The 24,525-nt window shown below is 38.3% G+C and overlaps 1 protein-coding gene across 3 annotated transcripts in view; it reads right to left on the bottom strand.

Moving 5' to 3' along the window:
• LOC121955923 (centrosomal protein of 128 kDa-like) overlaps positions 1-24,525 on the bottom strand; it is a 64,951-nt gene that overhangs the window by 2,226 nt on the left and 38,200 nt on the right. For 2 of the 3 annotated variants that reach the window (XM_042504011.1, XM_042504012.1), the window contains exons 18-24: positions 23,001-23,060; positions 20,011-20,203; positions 12,131-12,180; positions 10,780-10,803; positions 5,908-5,985; positions 3,418-3,531; positions 359-467 (exon numbers count right to left, since the gene is read on the bottom strand). In XM_042504011.1, coding sequence (XP_042359945.1) covers positions 359-467; positions 3,418-3,531; positions 5,908-5,985; positions 10,780-10,803; positions 12,131-12,180; positions 20,011-20,203; positions 23,001-23,060 — 628 coding nt within the window. The remainder of the gene's footprint in view (positions 1-358; positions 468-3,417; positions 3,532-5,907; positions 5,986-10,779; positions 10,804-12,130; positions 12,181-20,010; positions 20,204-23,000; positions 23,061-24,525) is intronic. The other variant, XR_006106646.1, reaches the window with a different exon arrangement.

Below are 24,525 nucleotides of genomic sequence, written 5' to 3'. Positions count from 1 at the left end.
TTTTGGCTCCGAGCCACTGGCAGTGATACAGACAGACACACTTGCAGAGAACTGATGGAAAGTTTGAGCTCCGGGTGTCGAAATACTGAACGGAGAAGTGACAGTGTTTTCAGACAGAAATCCATCGTGTGTAATTATGTATATCACAACTTAAGCTTTATAATGATGTGCTGTGCTTTGGAATTAGCTGTAACCTGGATTTTCTTTTTAGCCGCCATTGTGCAGACCTGAGGTGCGCATTTGAAAGTATCGGTACACGTTTTCTAATCATCTGGCGATGCAGGAAACCATGACAACCATCAACACAGCTGATAGATAAGCTGTCAGAGCGCAGCGCCTGTAGCTTTTAAATACTCACTCAGTGTGTCGGATCTCGGCGAGCTGCTACGGAGAGTGCCGGAGCCTTTCATGGAGGAGGAAAGAGCAGCCAGTCTCAGGCTCCTGGAGGTGGCGTCCAGCTTCTCGTCCTGGAAGACAAGAAGACACAAGAGCTGTTAAAGGCTGAAGGTCTGCAGCGGCACTGTGAGACCGTCATGCACATTTACACACCTGAAAGAAATGTGCCTCTGCTTTGTTTTCAGTAGATGGAAGTCAGAAACTTAAGTCCAACACATTTACCATCATGAAAGGAGGAGAGACATCACAGGAAAAAACTGTAGTTTGTCCACTGAGTTTATCGTGAAAGACAGTTGGTTTGAGTTTGTTAGATAACTGATGATAGACGCGCTAAGAATGAAGTTTAAGCTGTTATAATAACAATAAATATTAATTAACAGGACTACAGTTCTGTTTTTTTATTCACATGAGAAGTTGTATTGTAGAGAAACCTTGCAGTTCACTCAGTTTGTGGAAATATTTGTCAAAGGATATTTAAATAGCCAACGTCACGAGGAGTCACACAAATCACTGAGTCACCCACATGTAATTTCTTTATTCCTGACTGAAACTGACAAAATTAAATATGAATAAATAAATGCCTCAATTAATAAATGAAAATGCCAAAAATGAATATATGTAATTGCCCATTTATTTTTCCATTTTATTTATTAATTTATTTATTTTCATATGTATTTGCTTATTAATTTATGTATTATTTTCCTCTTTATTTGAACTCCCATTTTACAAATGTATTTATTCTTTTATTTATTTATTTATCTATGTATCATTTTACAATAGGCGGAAAGTTGAAACCCCCGTGACACACAGACCAGCCCCCCTCATTTGCCTGTGGAGGCAAATAGGGAAACTAACACATTAAAAAATGCATAAATAATAACAAAAATAAATTTAATCAATTTAAAAAAGTATGTCAAATGGAAAATAAAATGGGGATTAAATTAAGTAGAAAATAATACATACATGAATAAGCAAATAAATATGAAAATGAATAAACTGCTAAATAAAATGGGAAATGAAATGTATTTACTTATTAGGAAATTGTATTTTTTTAACCTTGCAACCTCATATGTTTTTGTACACATTTCTATTTTGTTATTTGGGTTTTAATGTTCTTAATTTTGGTTTTGTCATTAGTGGGCAGGGGAGCGCTGCATGGGTGTCATTTATTTTATTCTGTAAACATTTTTACTTGTGAAACGCTTTGTGCTTGAGCTTGAAAAGTCCTGCATAAATAAAGATTACTATTATTATTTTTATTTATTTATTTGTTTATTTTTAACTAATTTTTAACTAATTTTTGGGCCATGTCTTGTTTGCCTGATGATACCTTCTCCCCGTGTTTTTTTAAGAAATTAAACCAAACTGCTCAGGTTTCAAAGGGTTAAAGTGGAGACTGCAGACTATTTTTTTGATTTATGTTTTGATAATTTAGTCTGTGAGGGAAATATAAATCAGGCAAAAGTGAAAAAATGCTTGTTGCAATTTCTCTTCGTCTGAGGTGACGCCTTCGAATTGTTAATTTTTGTCTGAAAAACAGCTGAAAGATATTTAACCCTTTAAGGCCCCCTCTAATATTACAAACACTTGTATCGCTCTGCACACAAAATGTACTTTAAATCTTTTCACTTTCTACTTTCAATTAGTTAATTTTTTTTCTAATCATAAATATCAAATGAATCGGTTCCAAATATCGGTTATTGGTCTCATTAACTTAATTAAAGGTATCGTATCTGCCCTGAAAAACCAACATTGGTCGAGCTTTTACTCTCTCTGTCTGTCCATGTGTTGGTGAAAGACAGAGGATCTGGCCACACCGTTTGGTCCCATAAAATTCACAATTTAAAAGCAGTAACCAAACAGTGTGAGTGTCTCTGTGTGAGGTTTGTCTCACAGTTACACACTTTACGGCGCACACCGGCGACACAAAAACAAATTCAAAGCCCCTTTAAATGCCAGTAGTGGGCCAGATTCGGCTTGTTTGAGCATCCCAGGAGCTCGACAGAGTGATAAAATATTCTGTTTGGGACGTGAGTGATTTGAGTCCCTCTATGCGGCGTTTGCGGCCATGTGTGTGATAAAAGCTGTTTTTGCAGATGTTTATTTGCCTGTAAACATGCAGCCACGAGCGTCCGGGCCTCAACACATATCTCTTAATATTTTTTGATTGTGTTGAAAGGCCTGCCGAGTCACTGCTGCCTCTTGAAGGTAGAAACATATTACAGATTTCTTTTATCATGTGTTTATAGATTATTAACATTACAGATATCCTGTAACGACGGCCAACAAATAATCCCGTCTGAACGCGGCTTTACACACTGCTGTTGTGAGCCGCCGTTCAGAGCGAAGGCTGTTTGTTGTTGTTGACTCTGATTGAGATGGAAGTCTTGTAAGGACGATCCATCCATCCGTTTTCCTTAAACAAACCCCGGGTGGGCAGCAGCTATTAAGCTAATGCAATCGCCACTTATCACTCAGCACGGGACTCATTTGGCAAACCGACGGGGTAATCTGGCAGATTAAAACTATTTAAAAAGTGACTGTACGGCTGTTTAGGGGAAGCTGCAAACTGCTGATGGCAATCAGCTGTCAACAATGACGTCTTGATGGTTCCCCTGAAAGCTTCGAAGATGACTGCAGCAATTAACAAACACGCTTATAACTCAGGTTTAGTTTGAACGTACGTTTGTGCCAGCTTGTCCCTCTCTGTCCACCCGTGATGCATTACCAGCATCAGGAATTATTCATTTATTCATACAAGTTGCAAATGAGGTGCGCTGCACACATCGGCACTGATGTGGGCGAGCTCGACTCAGAAATGGCTCTCATGTCAGGCGATGCTCGTCCAAACGGCTGCTGTTTGAACAAAGCGCCGCAATTAGTGACTGAAATAGAAAAAAAGTGTGGGCTGTTGTTTGGTAGTGCGGCTCTTGTAGGGCATTAGAGAGCTCATTTTTCTAGACTACTGGACTCTGTGTGTGTGTGTGTCTGTGTGTGTGTGTGTGTGTGTGTGTGCAGTACTCTGTACTCCTGGATCCTGCGTTTGGACTCGTCCAGTTGGTGCTGCAGGTCCCAGACGATCTCTTTGTATTTGGTGTAGCGCTGCTCGACCAGCTCCCTCTGCCGCTGAGACTCCTGTTGGCACAAAACGAAGGCTGCGTCACTGTAACCAGCCAGACGAAACGCCCGCCTAGAAATAACTTTTTACCTCATATTGGCTGAAACTATATTGGAGCTGGGCATTTTGAGTAACTTAACACACTCGTATTAATTGTGAAGTGCTGGAATGTAAATCAGCCGACAACCAACAAGCGCAATTTGAAATCTATTTATTGAACGCTTCAATTAGCATTTTAAACAATAAATTTAAAGTAAATATAAGAAAAATCAGCGAACGCTCTGTCGCTGCCGTTAATGTTACAGGTCAAACACAGTCTCCTGACCGTCTCCTGAGTCGCTCTCTAAGTCAGTTAACCCTTTGAAACCTGAGCAAATTGTTTTTTATTTCTTTTAAAAATATTGTGTGCAGGCAACAAGTAACGAAAAGAAATGACATGAAAACAAGCAAATAAATGGAAGAAAAAGGAGTGAAAAAACAAACAAGAACAATGCCTTGAAAAAGCGCTGAAAATAATTTAAAAAAGTCTTCATTTTAAGTATTTTATTTTTTCTGTAAAATTATCTAAATACAAAATTATTATAGATATAAATATAATTGTCTTGTCACTGTTACCTATTTTTTGATTATTTTCAATTAATTCTGCCCTTTAAAAAAAGTGGGTAAACTTGCAGCTTTACATTCAAATTGGAAAAGATTTAAATGAAATAAAATGGTAAGAAAAAATTAAATAGTAAAAAAAAAATTTTAAAAAGTCATGTTTACATGTAGGAGGAGCGTCAGCAAGAACTCCATATATTGAACCAATAACGACTCCGACTACGAATAACCGTAAGTATATCTGTGAATAAAAACATAAAGACACGGCTGTCAATCACTCTATAAACTGCAGTAAAAGTAGGCAGCGCTGATTATATATGAATATCTTATATATTATATATGTTTTAGAGTGCTGCTAAGATGTAGGATGAGAAAGTTTTCAAACTGAGTCAAAAACAATCAAACTGTAACAGAGCTCCTAAATTTAAAGCCGAACAGCAGCAACAGGAACTCGAAGCTCTCTGTTAATCCACACCTGCTTTGTTTTTCACAGCCACACAGCTGGAAGTGAACTCACATCATCCCTCTGGGCTGAGGAGGTGCTGACAGACGAGCTAACACCACATCAACTGTTTGGATATCGTTAAAGCGCCGAAGCGCAGAAAGTGACGGTCTGCAGTGACCACACCATTTTATTATGTTAAATGTTTACATATAGTTGATAAGTAGGGAGATATTTTAGAAATATTTTACTATGAAACTATTTGAATGCCATCTATATGATTTTGTGCCATTTTCATCTTTCATTTTTTGATAATTGTGTGTGTGTTGATGCATATGTCCTAAATGTAGTCCAGATTGTGTATTTGAGTGTAATCAGTGAATTTGCAGCTCAGCTCCTACAATAAGTCTAAAATACACTGTGGAAACTAAATAGTTACATTCAGACTGTTCAGGTCCAAAAATGCTCCATTGAAACCCATTCAAACTGACATTTTTGATCCCACAGCCATCAGAGCAGAAAAACAGGACTTGTATTATTTCTGGGTGTCATTCTGGGCTTTTGACTCTGAATTTGTCATTTTGACTATTTTCCACCTGATGAGGTCATTTTGACCATATTTGGCATATGGAGGAAATACATGCTATTTCCACCTGTCACAATCAATGTAGCTGCTGATCACTGACATATCCCAGACTGTGATCATCAAAAAATAATTATCTACTTAGCATTTAGAAAATTATACATTTTTGTGTTTTTTTTTTCATCTAAAACATAGTGGTATCAGGACAAAAGCCTGTCATTTAAAGGGTTAAATGAAAACTAACGAATATTTGATATTAGATTAAGACTGATGTTGGTTTAAAAAAACCAAACATTTTATTTATTTATTATTGCCTATTTCTTTATTTTTATCTTTGTATTTATAGGCTTTATCCTACCTCTGGTGTTTCCTCAGTTCCTGATTTTTTTTTTTTGTTTGTTTTTATTTTTTTTATTTATTTATGTGTGTGTGAATTTGGTTTTATTGTTGCACAGTCAAATGTTATTCTATTTTGTACAATTAAATAAACTATATTCTAAAATCCTCTGGCTTCAGTCATTATCATGATGCTCTTCAAACTGGCAGCACAATCAGATTAAATATTGTGTTAAACATCCATTAATACGGAAAAAAATACTGCTATATTATTTGTTGCCGTATGGTCCAGCCCTGGCTTTAACACTAACTGATGACAGTAAGAGGACATTATTTAGTGGTTTTCTGCATGATATTCATTTGATGTGTTTTAATGTTTTCATTTTTTAACGCACCTTATTTAGAAAAAAATGAGTCTTTAAATGGACCCACCTCCAAATCTTTGAAGTTCTCCATCAGACACTGTTTGTCAGGAATCGACTCCAAGTGATCCAGAGCGACTCTCGTGTTCTGAAGAAAACACACATGAACACATAAAAACTGTTCATTTAAATGGCATTTTTAGTTTCTTGGTTTGTCTGACACTGATATTTAGTCATTTAACTCAAACTATTTAAATCTGTAACAACTACAAACATGACTCACTGTAAAACCATTTAACTGAGCTCTCGATGATGACGTCAAAATGCTGCTGCTGTGTTTGAACTGTTTGTTATGAGTGGTAAACTGCGAAACTGAATTGCCCATCTGGGATCAATAAAATTGTCTAAATTCTGAATCTGATCTGCATTTGTGCTAAAATCATAAAAAAAATGCATAAAAAATATAAATAAATAAATTTTAAAAATTCAAAAATAATGCATCTAAAATGTGACCAAGAAGTTTAAAAAAAAGAGTAAAGACCCCCAACATCATATAGTAATAATTATCATTTAACGGATGAGCACGACAGTGCAACAACTAAATATCAAATGGAGAAATGTCCACAGATAAATACTTTGGCTGCATCCCAATTCCCTTAATTGCCTCCCTGTTTCACTCTAAGATGAAGGAGAAGGAGAAGCGGGGAAGAAACAATCGATGAAACACACATTTAGTAAAATCGCTCCCGGTCCTGGGTCACCTGAAGGGATGATTACTGGCGGCGGCTGCACAGCTGGATCAGCTGTCCGTGGGCTCTAACTGCTCTGTGGCGGCTGCTGAGCTCTTTGTGTTTGCAGAGATAATCTGGGATGAAATGCCCAAACGACGAGGGGGCACAGCTGATACTGTTTTGTATTATTTATGTCCTCCCACATGATAAAACACAATGTGGAATATTAAGACATACAGCCCACTTAAAATAAACTGTAAACATTCATCCGTATGCACAACAAACCTGCATTCAGCCCACATAAAGCTCGAGTGCATTTTTAAATGAATCACTTTTTATGTTCAGATTTACAAAGAGTGATTCCATATTGTCACTGACTGAATAATAGATCTCAACAGGCTGCTGGGATGCAATGATCCAAGAGTTTCCCACATATTCATTTACTATTACATCTACCGCTTCATATAGAGTTTATATTTTTGAAGATTTTTTTTTTCACACCTCTTTGCATCGGCGAGGTGCGCATGCTGTCTAAAATCCCACACTGGAGCGACATGATGCCGATGTCGTTTGGTTCAGTCTAAAAAAGAGACTTTGTCGCAGCTCTGTGGTGCGATCTCTGTGAAAAGTGTGAAAGTCAAACTGAAGACGGCAACAGAGTTCAATGAGTTTACAAATCTGTTTTTTAGGGAAAACTGAGGACGTGGATTGATGTGGAAAAATGGACGAAGCTGCAGGTAAATAATAGATGTCAAAGGGATCGAAATTGGGCATGTTTCACTAATATAGTATCCACCTTAAAATTCTGAAAATTAATGAATATTTGATAATTATGATTAGGTTTGATGATGGTTAAAAAAATAAACTCAATTAAAGTTGAAAATCATATGAATGTATTTTATTTTTGATAGCCTGATTTTGAAAAGCGCATTTTGTGTGCAGAGCGGTACAAGTCTGAGTATTTGACACTGCACAAACGATAATTATGTTCAAAAATGAGGCTGTGATAATAAAAAAGTCTACTTTGCATGTAGTATGTCAAAATTAATTCTTTTTTTTTTCATCTTAAAACTTAGTGGCATCATGACAAAAACCTGGCATTTAAAGGGTTAAAATTCAGAAAATTATTTAATATGTGATAATTATAATTAGGACTGACGTTGGTTACAAAAATAAACAAAATGAAAGCAAAAAAATAATATTTATGTATAATACTTTTACACTGATTTTAAAAAGTGCGTTTTGTGAGCAGTGTACGAAGTGTGATATTAGAGCAGGCTCTAAGGGTTAAAAAATAAAGACGGAAACGTGACGTAATGAGCGGACGATGCTGTCTTTTAGGGAAAACTGAGGATGTGGATTAATGTGGAAATGTGGATTATAAAGTAGGGAAATGATGGATAACAAAGACATTGAATCGGGCATTTTGCACTGATACAGAATCCACCTTAACTACTTTATGTTTTGTTTATTCCGATGCTTTGGGGGTCGAGCGCCAGCCGAGAGTCACATGATGAATCTGAAAGGGTTTGGATTGTTAGATGGTTAATGGGGCAGGAAATGGACACTGATTTGTATTTACTGAATGGAATTTGGACAAAATTTTGGCATGTCTGATGAAATGTAGAATAATTTTACCTCTTTTGATGCTGAATGGTTTAAACCACCCGGTAACAAGAAGGACGTGAAAGATGTAATTTTTAGTCGTGTATTTGTTTAATAAAAACCTCTAGGCGATATTGGTGCTTGTTTTTTTCCATCTTAAATTTTTTTTTCTGTGAATGCAGTTAATAAATTTCCCCTTCAAACCTTCATGTTAACAGACATGAAGTCAGACACTCTGATCAATTCAAGCTGAGAGCAACCTTTGATTAAGTAACCGCTCGAGCTCTCCATCCTATTCATCTCTCCGCTGCGCATTTCAATAGCTTCCAGTTCCCATTCACGCGGAGCATTAAAGCATCAAAAGAGCCGGCTGTTACGAGGTGTCACGCTGATTGCTACACTGAACGGACTTACTGAGCTGACTTACAGCTGAGACTCTGTGGTTGATCCCGAGCGCCCGAGCCGAGCGGCGGATGAGTCGATGCATCCTGCCGCTCTCTGTTGTTGTGGCAAGCAGAAATTATTTGACTCAACGGTGGGCGGAGGTATTTCCTCTTCTTCCTCACGACAGCTAATTTAAGGTTGAAGTGGCCAAGCGTGCCACATAATTGTGATGGATGGACAGTGCACATTAGACAGATTTATTTATTTATTATTTCAAAGAGTAAAAAGGGCTCGGGTCAATATCGGCGTTCAGTAGAGCTCGGTAATTTCTGTGATCTAATCGCTGATTAAGGATGTTGGTGGTGGACGTTAACCGCTCGGACCTCGCTGAGGTCAATACTGCGTTGTCAGTACAGCTCCTCTCTTAACCCCGTCAGCAAGACTTATGATGATTAACAGAGCTCTGAGCCTTGACTAAAGCAATCATTTCTAACCCCGCGTTAGCCTCGACGGGCTGCTAAACAAACACAGCCTGAGGTGAACATGCCTACACAGCTGCACCGAGTCAGGCTCAAAGTCAACACCACTTCTAATTTAATAACTCCGGGGCATCTCATTACTGCCAGCTCTATAAACCTCAGCATACATACCATGTCACATTCACAATCTACACTGAAAAGCCATTAAAATGAGCTTCTGTCTTATTATCAAAATCAAAGCAGGATCTGCACAGCTTGAGCAGGCCCACGCTAAAATCAAATCTGATTAGATAATCGAAATGTGAGACCTCACGCCAAGGATGCACGAGAATATCAGCACGTAGGGCCGGGCGATGTGGCCTAAAAATAATATTGCGATATTTAAAAGCTATATTGCGATACACGATAAATATTTACATTTTTAAATGTCCTCTAAACTAATGTTAACTCCTAAAATAAAAAATACTGAATGGACCGCAGTTACAATAATGTCAAATAAAGTACAATAAAGTAAAAATAGCTACTGTCAAATAATTGAGTTAAAAAACAGCTGTTATAATAATTAACAAATAAGGATATAAGTTAAATTAATCACTTTTATAATGGGGTTTTAAGACGTATTGTTGTAATTAAATCAAACGAGGACCCATGGTGCTTTTATTTTGAAGGACCTGGCTCGTCTCAGTCCGTAAGTGTCGATGTTTTTGCTGCCGGCTTTGAAGCCTCCTGTCAACAGTTTGTTGTCAGCAGTTTGTTGTCAGCGTTAGCACATTTAAACAGACACCGCAGCGTCTTAAACCCGAGGATTCACTCCCTGTGAGCAGCAACAAACTGACGGCACTCCGGTTCATGTATTACTGATATTTGCAAGTCGCACTGGTGCTCCGTGGTCGCAAAATGTGACTAAATAGTCGCGACTCGAACTTTCCAGATACACACGCCTCACCTGTTCGCACTACTCCCACCACCACTCATTAAGTTCACTGTAAGCTGGAAACATCTACTAGCTCTTGAGATAATATATTAATAGTATTTTCAAATTACAGTAGTGCTCCAAAATGTGACTGGAGTCCTGCAGAACCCCTGCTGTGTGTGTGTGTGTGTGTGTGTGTGTGTGTGTGTGTGTGCGCGCGTCTGAGTGAGGCAGAGAGCTGTGCTCATGCACCTGAATGATCCGTAGTCGCAGTTGACTGCTTCTTTTCTTCATCTGCACATTTTTGGGGGCTGATTACTCTTCATTAATAAATAAGAAATGTTGGCTTTTTGCTCACAGGTCTTTCATTTCTCTTCTCAGTGTTCAGTGTTTCTTTAGGAAGCTGCACACCGCTGTCTCTGCTCAGAGCAGAGCGGAGAAACACCGTGCGTTACAGCCGAAAGCAAAACGCAGCTGAGATAAAATGAAATGAGTGCTCATAATTTCGGTAAATGACGTAAATAGGCAGTCTTACACTGTTTTTGTTAATGATGTTTTGCGGTGGGCACGGCTCAGCTGCTGCTCTTAAGTTCAGCAGAGAGGAGAGACAGAGTTTAGTGGAGCGGAGCTCTGTGTTGCTCTGCGTCAAAGTAAAAGTATCTGTGTGACAGCTGACATAAAACAAAGGATCAGAGGCTCTGCGAGCTAAATATTCCCGATGCTCGGATCGTGACATCCCTAGTTTTATAAGTAGCGCCCTGCCATAAATAAATGTGGGAAACCCTGCGTTAACTGTACTCATTATTTTGAACAAAGAAATCAAACCTTACCATCTCCAGATCCAGAACACGATCCTGCAAAGACACAAAAACACAGAAACATTAGAAATAAAGTAAGAACCAACGCCAAAGCAAGGTTCAAACTAACAAAACGAACCAGACCGTGAGTCCAGATAACATTTTAAAATGGTAGAAACCCTGTGTGTGTGTGTATTATTGTGTGTGTGTGTGTGTGTCTATTATTGTGTGTGTGTGTGTGTGTGTGTGTGTGTGTGTATTAGTGTGTGTGTGTGTGTATTATTGTGTGTGTGTGTGTGTGTGTGTGTGTGTGTGTGTATTATTGTGTGTGTGTGTGTGAATAGTGACAGGAGAGAGGAATAGAGTGTTCCAACAAATAGGTAACAAGGGAAGGAAATGCGGGGGCTGGGGAGTCTGTAGCACACAACAGGCCTCTTATCACACACACTGAGAGACACACAAACACACACACACAGAGACAAACTGCACGCCGCTCGTCCCGCTCCTGACTGATGTTCCCTCTCTAACGATGCATAAGTGATGCTATGCCTCTTATCTGCCACTCAAAAACACACCTGCTCTCCCCCCCGGCCGGCTGCCGCTCCCCCTCCGCCTGTAATGTGTTGTCACTTTGTAACAACGGGACTTTCTTTTCCTCAGTCCACCCTCCCGACTTTTTTTTTTTTTAACTCGTCGACGTCTCTCACTCTATCCGTCTTCCCTCTCTACATCTCTCTCTCCTCATCCTTCATAATTAAAAGCTCGGCTGGGTCTGAGAAGGCTGATTAATTGCATGCGAGCTCTGGCAGGTGCCATCATGCAGCCACAGATGGGACAACACACACACAACACGCACACACACTGGGGTGCACAAACACACGTTTGGAAAGAACGAATGCTTAGCAGACACTTTGCTGTGTGTGTGCGGGTCTATGTTTTGCTGTTTAATGGTGAGCAAAGGGTCGGCGAGGCGCTGGGGGCCAGTCCAATCCAGACTAGGTGAGCTGGTGGCCTGCCAAGTGTAGCTGCTGTGGTGCTGCGAGACGGAGACAAGGTCTCTGGTGGCTTTTAAACTCCAAGGCCTCGTGTCTGCAGTAATTAGCTACTTGTCCAAGCAAGGCTGCGAGGAGTCTGTCAGGCCCGCGGCTGTGTGCTAATGTTTGTAGCAGAAATCAGAAGCCCAGCAGTTACTCGAGAAACACCCCAACAGATATGCAAAAAAGGATTTGAAGGCAGCGTGCTGTATAAATAAAAATAGTACCAGCTGTCTGGTTTTGGCAGCGTGGTTGAAATCAGGCCAGCTGGATATTAAAAAATCTTCTGTTTACGGTGCAGATTTACAGACACAAACAGATAAGGATTAATAAAGACATAAAATGCTAACCTGAAGGCTCCTCATTTCTTCCTCCTTCCTGCGACTTCGCTCCAGCAGCTCTGAAAGAAACATCACGGCTGATGAGTTGGGAAAGCAGCAGATTCGCCGGCACAGTGTCAAACTGTTGACATTCAATTAAGGCATATGTCGACTTTATTCTCCATCTGTAATGTGAGATCTATACTTTGTGTTTTCATTTTAACCTCATGCAAAAGAAAAAGATTCAAGGAAATTTGCCATCCAGGATTAGAAACACTTTAAAAATCCTGAAAATATCTACATAATTAGGTACTAAACATTGGGAAAATAGAGATAAGGTTCTAAAACTAAACTCTAAACAATTACTGCAGACTTTATTCTTCATTTATGTTGAATTACTCTGCCATGAGCCCAGTCCTTTTTACAAGTCCGGTGTGGCGACACATTTTGACAAATAATGCCTTTTAATTAGAGGCTCAGTCTGGTTACCATGCAGTTCATTTTTAAAGTTATTTGGATGTTAAAAAAACGGGTTTTTGGATACCTGCTGGAGATAACAATAATTAGCTGCTTAGATCACACATACAAATATGCATATATGTAACTTTGGTCAATATGGACACGCTACACACATCGTTAACTTGGTAAGAGTCTCTACAATTCAATTATTCAGTTAATTTTACTGACACCATGAGCACTAAAGAAGAAGTGTAGTATTATCTACATAGTAAACAACAGACGCAAAGAAAAAGTAGATGTAGAAGACTATTTTAGAAAAAGTCAGGGGAAAATGTCTATCAAACTATATTCATAATGATCACAATTATAGATTTAAAATAATTTTGCAGAATTATTATAATTTTTTAGCATTTTTTTCCAGGTCATTTCTCTCATTTTTTAAATTAAATTTTATTTTTTAACTTTCTCATTTTCTGTTGGTTTTTTTTTAGGTTGTTTGGCAAATTTTCAGGTAATTTCCTTGTACTTTTCACAGATTTCTTGCTTACTTCTGGGTAATTTCTTCTTTTGATGCTCATTTTTCCCATGTTTTTGAAAAATAAATTAATAAACAAATAGAGCCCATTTGCGGAGGTCTCAAAGGGTTAATTAAATAATTTGCTTTTTTTTTCTATCTTTGCTGAACAGTTTTGTGTGAAAGGAGTTAAAAGCCTGTCCATATAGACACCTGCTGAGTTAAATGATTTAAACAAAAAGTAGCCTGGGCTTTTAATTGCACTTTATTTTAACTTGTCTCGTTTTTTTTGTTTTCTTATTTGCTGCTTATTTTCAGATTTGCTTGTAATTTTTTTTTCTAATTTCTTGCTAATTTTTGGCCAGTTTCTTGATTAGTTGCTTGTTGTGTTCTTGCCATGTTTCTGAAAGAAATCCAGCCAATTTGCTCAGAAGGTTTCGAAGGGTTAAACGACTTGGATCAGGATTAGGGGCAGAACGAGTGAAGTGGGACAGACACACACCAGCAGCAGCAGCAGCACGCCGCTCGATGATCGGTTTTATCCGTTTTAATCAATAAGGATGAAGAAAACAGGCCGAGTCTCTAAACCTTCCAGCACACACACACAGCAGTTTGATCACGTGATGAATGACGTCCATCCCGACATGTCTCAAACACAGCTTGCTGCTCGTAGATTATTTTTACTCGAACAGGTGGAGGAGAGACAAACTCTGCATGTGTTTGTTGTTGATTGCAACAGCAAATTGTTTTTAATTACAATCACTGGCTGGTTGCTTAATGAGGTGTTTATTCAAAGGAATAACTCTGATTTCATTTAGCAATAGAGTCTTATTAAGCAAATGCCACAATATTTACTCGACTTTACTCCGCTCTGCATTATGCTGAACAAAACAGGCTCTGCACTGACTGTTTTAATGAAATGCTGGAAAAACATAATGGGGAGAATAAAAAAGAAAGAAAATGGTCAAAACATTAATTTTTTTAATCATTATGAAGTTTATATCATAAAGCAACTTAACAATAACATTTATTGTGTAAAGTTCTGTGTTTTGATTAGTTTGTTGTTTAAAGTGACTGTTGCGATGTTTATGGCGGCTTCAAACATGAGTCAGCCAATGAGAAGTGAGAATCAGACACAACCTTCATAATGTGAGAAGCTCTTCACTGATACAGAGCAACATGCTGATGTCTCCTTAATGACAGCAGGGAGTCTATATGAGTGTGTGTGCAAATTTAGGTCGAAACCTTTAAGGTATCAACCGAATTAACAAAGTTAGAAGTTGGATCTAAATGTCTCCAGTGAAACGACAACCGCATTAGATCATTTTTACTTCAGCAGTCTGATCTCAGACTGTCCTGAATTCATGCCAGATTAGAGCTGAATGATACGGCTTTAAAATAGTATGCTTAAAGTAAAAAAATAAAATAAAATTTAAAAAGTAAAAAGTAAACATACACATGTATACACACATATACATACATATATATACAGTATATATATATATATATATATCAGTATATATATATATATATATATATATATATATATATATATATACACACATATACACACACACATATAATAAGGGCTGGGCGATTATGCCTCGAGTCAATATCACAATTAATTGTTAATTGAACATTTTCCCTCGATGACGATTAATTAATGATTATTTTCTTTTTTGCTTTTTTTTGGTTTGTTTTTTTGCCCACATAGTTCACTGACACGGTTTTATTTGACCATGGTTTGTTGGAGCGTAAAAAACATATGATGCATTATTATTCATTTAAACTTACCAGTATTATATGAAAATGAAAAGCTCCATCTTAAACAAACTTCAGGTAAATTTAAGCACGTTGTGCTGATAAAAGGCCAACTTTTGTGCTATTAATCATTTTACTTTGGGAAAAATGTTGAGTCTGCCTACTTCCTCTGTAGCTGCCAATTCCCAGTTAGAGAAAGGGTGAAAATAAGGTCATGTGCTTGTGGGCCCCGGGCCCCCCAATCACTGTATCTGCCCCTGGTAATAAGAATGAGAGCTCAGCGTAGGAGTCACAGCTATATACACACTTTTTTTTAAAAAAATGTCCTTTAAACTAATATCAACTACTAAAATACAAAATTATTGGATGACCTATGTAATGTATTTATAATGTTTGAATATAGATGAGTGAAACACCTGGCAGCGTTTTGTGGATTATAAAACTTCACCCAACTTTCCATCGGCATGAATGTGAGCAGATATTAACTCATTTTCATTTTCGGGGTGAATCCCTTTAGACACAAAGCGAAATTTCTGGCTGATCTGTTAAAATCTACCTTTAAACAGATTTAGCATAGAGGTGTTGTCTCTGTTGACTCACACTCAATCACATCTCACCTCAAACTTTGCCCTAAAATACTAAAACTGCAGTTTTCACAGTCTTGTTTTAGAAGAAAAGGCCAACAGAGAGCTCGGAGTAAACGATGAAATCTCTGAAGGAAAAATCACACAGACTGCAGCCACAATCTGACAGTAATAAATTCACTGCCAGACAATTACTGCACATCACACGAGGGCTGTGCAGAGTGCTGGCATTAACAGTTAATCTACTGAGATGAGCAGACAAGTAGGTTTAAGGAAAATAAATCCTCTGAGAGTACAATTTCCTGTTTGATAATGTGAACGGCGGCATCCCCCCACCCCCTCCCAAAAAAACAAGAGTCAGTTGCGAGTAAACTTATCCAGTGTGTTGTTGTAAATGCATCATGTCATTACGGCTCATCATAACGTGCGAGTTGATGCGTGGGAGGGATATTTGTACATCTTGTTTTGCTCTGAAATATTACAACAGAATCACTGACAGGCCGTATTACCGAGGAGCCGCACTCAAAGCACAGCTGATAAAATCTTAATTCGCACACCTTCAATTCAGATAAGCAGATATTTTAGCTGCTGTGGCGCACACACTCTGAGCTCTAATTACTAAAGAGACCGTATCAGTGTTTCAGCCGGCGGTGAAGACGGACAAGACGACTCCTGTCAGACGGCTGATTGGCTCTACGGCCAGAGTGAAGTGTGGGGACGAGGCTGCATCATCAGATGTTATCTGAAGGTGTAATGTTCCCGCTGTAGCCAAAAAACAGAATGAAACTAAAGGAGCACTCTGGGCACAAACCTGCACTACCTTATTTTCATCTTCTTTATTACATTTAGTACTTTGGCTGCCTTTTGTGTGATCTGCTTTATTTCATTTTATTCCTTTTATTTGCTTTATTCTCGTTGACATTTTGCATTTTGTTCTGGCCTTTCTCAGTTTGTTCATTTTTATTATTCATGCCTTTGCTTTGTCTGTCAAAGCACTCTGTGAACAACTGTTTTAGAGGTGCTATATAAATATATTATTGGTATTACTATTGTAAGGTAGCGATTGGGATCGTTAATTTTTATTGATATTGATACTACTATCGAGAATCCTTGATGATGCCAGACTGATAACAGATACCACTATCAATACTTTTCTATTCATTTGTGGAAAGTAGTTTTAATTATGCATCATAAGTTGATAAGAGCTCATTAAAGGACGATAAACAGACTCTTCTACTGTCCGTTTTTCATCGCTCTTTTTTATCGCTTTTTATCGAAATCTCTCACCCAAACAACTGCATAATTCAAGTTTCTCACCAAAAACTAGAAACTTTCTTTTTTTTTATGTTACTTTTGAAGACATCATGATGATGTTTTATTTTCCTTTGCCTAATGGTCATTTCATTGAACCTCGTTTATTTTATTTAACTCACTCTTATCGTGCAGATTTCAACTTGGACTTCAACATTGGAAAACTGACGGGTCTTGCTACAAAGTTTGGGCGAGCTTACCACTGCTGCTGTGAGTGGATGATGATGAAGAATGTGCCGACTGTGCCACAGCAGCAGCTGACGGAGTTGAAGGAGTTTTTTCGACCTGAAGACAGTTGAAGGTTTAATTAATTAATTTAGGTTAAATTCGATGCACAATGTTGATGTTTTTGGCCATGGAAGTCGTGTTCCTCCCTTGCAAGAAATTATTTTGCAACATAACTTGCTTTTCTCTTCCTCCTTATCTTTTGCTTCGGTAAAATTTAGCCAAACTTTAGACCTTTTTGTACGTTCAGCCAACAGACCGATGACTGGATTGAAATGACATGACTCAAGATGTAATGACCCCCAGGACTCAACAGCAGTATTGATGAGCTCAAATGTTACTGATTTTCAGGTTTTGAAAAAAGCTGAACTGGGTCCTCAAAAGAACCAGGTTTCGATCCCCCCCTCCCACACCGAGGACAATAATAACGTCTCCTATGATGTGAAAATCTGCAAGCATAACCTCTGTACGTCTGTTGAAAGCTGCTGGGGCTCTGAGCTGCAGTTGTTTGATTCTGCAGCAAAAATAAAAGAAATTGAACCTTCATTGGTGTTTCTCAGAATTTCGAACCCCCTAAAACACATCAACACACTCAACGGACGCAGAAAAATGTGATCACTGCCGAGCAGAACTTGCATCATTTCAGGTCGTCTCCCTGATGTTTGTTCAAGTGCCGTTTTTCTGATGAATACACACACACACACACACACACACACACACACACACACACACACACACACACACACACACACACACACACACTGCTTCTGTTAACTGCTTCTGTTAATATTGTTCTGTTTCCCTCTTTTTTCCGCTCATTTTTCACTCGTTCATTCACCTTTATTCATATTTTATATTATAATAGATTATAGGATTTGTATTTAAGGTTTACATAGTGTATTGTCTCATAATTTGAGCTGCTGGACACCCGAATTTCCCTTTCAGAGATAAATATCTTCTATTCTATTCTCACACACTGCAGATATCGCTGCTGCATAGACTGCGGCTCCAAATGACATCACTGGTGCAAGATGGCAGCGGCCATGTCCCGAATATTTTAGCACTTAACAGTCTGTGTTCCTGTCGCTCTGTACAGATGATCCAATCTGCAGTTCATACACCTCACTGATAAACCAGACATTTCTATAGTTACATTCAAAACCACCAAACTGCTGAGAAAAAGAAAAAATCCAAACCGCCACAGCTGTCTGCTACATCCTTCCACCAAGTTTTGTTAAAATCAGGCCAGCAGTTTTTGTGTAATTCTGCTGAAAAACAGACAAACAAACAAGCCAACAAACGAACGGACAACAAACGCTCCTTGGCGGAGGTAATGATGGACAGTTGATTGTCTCTGCACAGTCTTCCATCTCCCTGTCCATGTCTCGCTCTGCCTCTCTCTCTGGTCTCACTGCGTCTTTTAACTCTCCTTCTCTCCGTTAATGGAACACAAATTAGGCCTATTTCCCTGCATTGTTCAGATGAAGCGCTAAAAACAAGTCGTTCTTCCTCTGGCAGTTACAGCTCATTAGAAGAAATTCAGTCAAAAATGGGACTCGGGACGGGGGAAAAAACAAGTCCATTTTCTACAGAAGTCTCAAAGTTTACACACATTAAGATGCCTTCTCAAACATTTGTAATCATAAACAGACAGGCCAGTGCACGCTGCCTGAAAAAAACCTCCAAAAAATGCATCCGATGCAGAGGAACAGGCTCAGACAGCCATTTTAACAAGCATCGCATCACACACACACACACACACACACACACACAGAGCGCTCAGTGACAAAAACCCCTCAGTAATATGCAGCTATTAAATCAGTTATTGCTTTTAATGATGGTGTGATTGTATTAAAAAAAGGAAGTCTGCGTCTGACTCAGTCAAAACAACCATCGGTCCAGCAGCCACAGTTAGAGCTCCTATGGTAAGTATGCACGCCGTTTCATCACCCGAAATTCTTCTTCAGTGTTTTTAATAATCAGACATTAGCTGCCTAATAAAGAATGCGTCGTCTGATTAGTCTCACATGATGCAGAGCTGTTTGCTTTGACAACAACAAAACACCACACGCTGCCTCTCACCTGCCTCCAAAGTGTGACTGTTATTTTTTAACCCTCAGGGACTGTTTGGCATATTTAATGTGCTTTTCATTCTTCATTTTTTGGCTGTGTTTGGGCATATGGCATACATTTAGTCCAGATTGTGTATTTGAGTGTAATCAGTGAATTTGCAGCTCAGCTCCTACAATAAGTCTAAATTACACTGTGGAAACTAAATAGTTACATTCAGACTGTTAAGGTAAAAAAATGCTCCATTGAAACCCATTCAAACTGACATTTTTGATCCCACAGCCATCAAAGCAGAAAAACATGACTTGTATTATTTCTGGGTGTCATTCTGGGCTTTTGACATGGATTTTTTTGCTATTTTCCACTTGATGACATTTTTAGCATATCTGGCATATGGAGATAATACATGCTATTTCCACTGGGTGACCTGTCACAATCAGTGCTGCTGCTAATTATTGTAAAAAAAAATCTACTTTGCATGTGATATATTGAGAATATTTCATTTTTTGTGTGTTTTTTTTTCTAAAAACATAGTAGCATCATGGTAAAAAAATGGCACTGAAAGGCAAAAAAATCTGAAAATTAATGCATATTTGATATTTATGATTAGGAATAACGTTGGTTAAAAAAAACAACTCAATGAAAGTAGAAAATAATATCAATTTATAATATTTTTTATAGCTTAATTCTGAGAAGCGCATTTTGTGTGCAGAGCAGTATGGGTAAGTATTTGACACTGCACAAAAAATAATGATGCATAAGTATAGTCATATGATAACAAAAATCTGGCATTTAAAGGGTTAAAACTCTGAAAATGAATGAATATTTTATATTTATGATTAAATAAATAAACTCAATAAAAGAAGAGAATCACATTTAATTTAGAATTTATAGCCTGATTTTGAATCGTGCATTTTGTGCTCAGAGCGATGTGAGTGTGTGCAATATTAACACGAGCCCTGAGGGTGGTTGAATAGTTTGTGTACCTCTCTTTTCAGCGCTGAGGGACTGCAGCAGCTTCTCCTGTTGGTCCAGGCGCTGCACCAGAGCCTCCTGCTCCGAGTCGCGGCTCTGCCTGAGGGCCTTCAGCTGATCCCTGCTCTGTTGTTGCTGCTTCCTGAGGCGTTGCTCTCTCGTGTTGCACTCACGCACCTCCTCACACAGCCAGCGTATCTTGGTCTGGTTGGTTCATTAAATACAAAATTGGTCAGAACGTTCACATGATGTTAGAAAAAGTCAAGTAACTATGTTAGTCCAACTATAACTGGACTTTTAAAATACATGTAAACATGTTAGTCCGACTGAAATCAGACTAAAGCGAATTTCTGCGGCTTTCTGCACTTCCGTCCATTCATTTTTATGATAAAAATGGATTTTCCTTAAACAGTACTGTGCTTCAGTTGTCAAAGCAACAGAAGCTTATTAAGTCTCAAACACTGCCCGCTGTCAGAACAGCACGAGTGAATTCTGATTTGCTTTCAAGCCAAATCCTTTCATGAAAAAAAGTTTTAATGTCGCCTATATTCAACATGTTTATAGCTCCAGTACTGTTCAAACTGCAATTTTAAAACTCTCTTGAAATTTTTGACAAAAAATAAGTCTATCATCATTCTGACCTTGGTGTTTAACTGAAGTTTTATAAAAGGGCACAGCCAAAATGAGTGTGATTAAAAACTCAGAGAAAAAACGGCGACCCAGTCAAAGTAGAGCGGTGCAGGCTGTCAGTAAATAAATTGACGATGTTTCACACACGGGGTTGTTACGGCCGAGCTATATGATTGGTTAAATGGGTGTTCTAACTGTGCGCTCTGAGCCTGTAAATCAAATCAAGATTTTCTCCAACATAAAAACTGCTAACTAGGGAGATAATTATCTCTCTTGCTCTCCAGTGTTTTATTCTTGTAAATGCAGAGTGCTCTGAAAGCCTTTCTGACAGGAGGTATACGTTATGGTGATAAACACTGAGAAGGGTACAAACACATTTTAGCAAAGTGTCGTGCATCACTGCCGCAGCCTTAATTACATGTTTCTTTTGTACAGTTCATCACTGCAACACTAAACGGGAACTGATTCGTCTTGGAAGGCGACCAAGTGGCAACTATTAGTGTAAAAGACGAGAAGACGACAGCAAGAAGGCAACACAATAAAGAAAAACCGCATCTTGTGATTTCATCAGTTACTAGAGCCTCAGTAAAGCAGAACGTCATGCTGACCCTGACACTGGCTCCGAGAGAAACGCTGGCACTGTGACTGAACCTCTGAGGTTAGTACAATTTACAATTGTCCTTGCCCTTAAACTTATTATGGAAAGACATCCTGTCAGAAATCCCTGAACTTCACAGTTTCATTATGATCAGTGCTGACTCTCAGCACACATCGGTGCGCAGCTGTGGAAAGTGGTTTCCTCAACAATAAATCATCTTTTCCTGAGACTTCATGCACCCATAAATGTTGGTTTTAACAAGCAAAACTGGTTGGTACCTTTTATTTTTCAGTTTGCAAGGACAAAATCATATTAAAGCAGGCTTCCATTAATCCTCAAATTGTGCAAATTTAAATTGTGAAAATAAAATACGCCTGATGGAAACATGTCAATTAAAAAAAAAACCTCCCATTTATCACAAAAAAATGTTTTCACTCTCGCATATGGTGGTATTTCAGAAGATTCAAAAAAGCCATACTTAACAAAACTGCAATGGAAACACTTTTTAGTCTTTTCTAGGTCACGTGATGCTGTGTCTATGTGCTTGTCAGTAGGAACTGGCTCCCTCATGATGCAGCAGGAGCTACAACAGCTGTTATTGCATCACATAACTCTGAGAAAGTTGAGCGGATCATCAGGAAGTTTTTAATCCACAATTCCTCTGTGAGATCGTGGACTATCAGCTCCCATAAATCCCTCATACATGGCCGCTCCCGCGTATAAGGGGCTCGCCTTTCCATCATGGCTCCATAACACGCCTACGTGGCCTTGGATTGGAAATAATGACGGCTAGTGCGGTGGCTGTGATAGAAATAAAGCTGCTAATGTTTTGGACATCCATCACCATGGTTACTGGGATGTTATCACCAGAGAAGTCGCAGAACATCACTCAGCGGAAACACAGTCATCTCGTAATTATGTTTTATCTGCACTTCGAAAGGTATCGCCTAAATTTTGCACAAATCTGTAATGAAAACCCACCTATTGCCTACAGTCTGCGGCCACTTTATGAGGTATACCTATTCAACAGCTCATTAACACAAATATCTAATCAGCCAATCACATGGCAGCAACTCAGTGCATGATCAAGACGATGTGCTGAAGTTCAAAACGATCGGTCCAATCAGAATGAGGAACAAAGGTGATTTCAGTGACTTTGGACGTGGCATTTTTGTTGGTGCCAGACAGACTGGTCTGAGTAGATCAGCAGCTGCTGATTTTTATTGTGAACGCATATCAGTTCCAAATATCAGTTATCGGTCTCATTAAATACTAATAACCAGTAACAGTATCCGCCCTTTAAACTATTATCGGTCGACCTCTTCACTGCTGATCTGCTGGGATTTTCACACACAGCCATCTCTGAGGTTTACAGAGAACGGTCTGAAAAAATCCAGTGAGTGGCAGTTGTCCTTTGGGATGAATGTGCGGCCGACAAATCTGCAGCATCGGTGACGTTATCATGTCAGCGTGGACCGAAATCTCTGAGGAATGTTTCCAGCACCTTGTTGAATCTACGGCACGAAGAACTAAGGCAGCTCTGAAGGCAAAAGGATCCAACATGGTACAAGCAAGGTGTACCTAATTAAGTAGCCAGTGTATAGCGAGTGTGTATTCTGTGCTACTTTCTGTCATTAATCTTCTATATAGTGTCGGTCTGGGAATGAGCATGTTGTGTCCCACACTAAATCTTGTGTTTTCTTGATTATATAATTGATTATTTGGACAAATTTCCTGTAAGGAAGGCATCACAGAGTCATGTAATAATCATACCTTTGTCTCAGCCAACCAGCGGTGAGGGTCTTTTACTAATCCAGGTTTCTGGGAGATCGCCTGTTAAAACACAACAGAGATTAATGCAATAAATCTGCCTCCCAGGCCCTCTTACTAGCGCAGCGTAGTGACACAAATAAAGGCCTGTCTCAATTAGAGGCTGAGTCTGGTCATCAGAAAGTTCATTTTTATACAAGTTCTTCAGATGTATAAAAGCCTGCTGGAGTTAACGTTAGTTATCTCCTTACACGCATTCAATGCATAAATGTTTAAACTTCTGTCAATATGGACATGCACACACACTGTAAGCTTGGTAAGATTCTCAATACAATTCAATAATTCGATTAATTTTACTGAAACCGTGAGCACCAAAGAAGACTGTTTCATCGTCATGTAAACAAGAAAGATACAAAGAAGAGGTTAGGAGATATAGAAGGCTATTTTTTAAAAAGCTAAGGAAAAATGTCCAGTGAACTATATTCAGAACTATATTTAAAATTATTTTAAAGAATTCATGTATTTTTAAGCATTTCATTTCCATTTCTCACTGTGTATTTTTTGTTTGAATGTTTGCTTGTTTGTTTGTTTGGTTTCTTTTTAAGCAAATTTTAAAGTTTTGTTCTGGTACTTTTCACAGATTTCTTGCTAAGCTCTGGGTCATTTCCTCTTTTTTTGCACATTACCTTCTTCCCAAGTTTTTGAATAAAATAAAACCAATTTGCTCAGGTCTCAAAAGGTTAAATAAATAATTTGATTGTATTTCAATCTTTGCTGAGCTTCAGTTTTGTGTGAAAGGAATTAAAAACCCATCCCATATCGACTACTGTCCCAAATATAATCCTGCTGAGGAAAGTGATTTAAGCAAATAAAAGCTTGGGCAATAATTTAAAGTATTACAGTAATTTAAGAGAATTTGTAGTTAGGATTTTATGAATGTATAGTGAGTTGTCTAATAGGGTGTGATGACTCTACAAATCCACGGTTCAGGTGATACCTTTATTTTGGAGAATCAAGGAAAAAAATGGGTTTTATTAAATCAACTATGAGGGCACAAATGGACATTGAGGAAGATTAACTTTATAGATTTACCATAAAACTCCAGTTTATAGCCAAAGCTATTATTTGCCTAAACCACTCAAGTCAATACTTGAGACATGCATCTATAATAGGACGTGCTTTTAATTCCTTTTACATAAAACTGTTGCTCAGCGAAAATGGGAAATACAATCCAATTGTATTTGTGATTTAAAAAAAGCCATATGTTGTTGCTGTGCTGTTGTTTTGTATTAGTGTTCAGCTGTTTCTTTTTACTTCTCCTATTGTCTGAATACCAATCAGTCAATTAGATTTTATTTATATAGCACCTTTCAAACAAATCACGTTATTCAAAATGCTTTACAGTTTGATAGAAACAAAAACAAGAACAGCACATGAAATGAGCAAAAATGGATCTTAAAGACATAACATGAAAGACAATCTAAAAAATAGGTTTTTACTTTACAGTTAAAAGTATCAATATTTGCAA

This window comes from Plectropomus leopardus, chromosome 16, assembly GCF_008729295.1.
Source record: "Plectropomus leopardus isolate mb chromosome 16, YSFRI_Pleo_2.0, whole genome shotgun sequence".
Classification (NCBI taxonomy): Eukaryota; Metazoa; Chordata; class Actinopteri; order Perciformes; family Serranidae; genus Plectropomus; species Plectropomus leopardus.
This window is presented reverse-complemented; position numbering and strand designations above follow the sequence as displayed.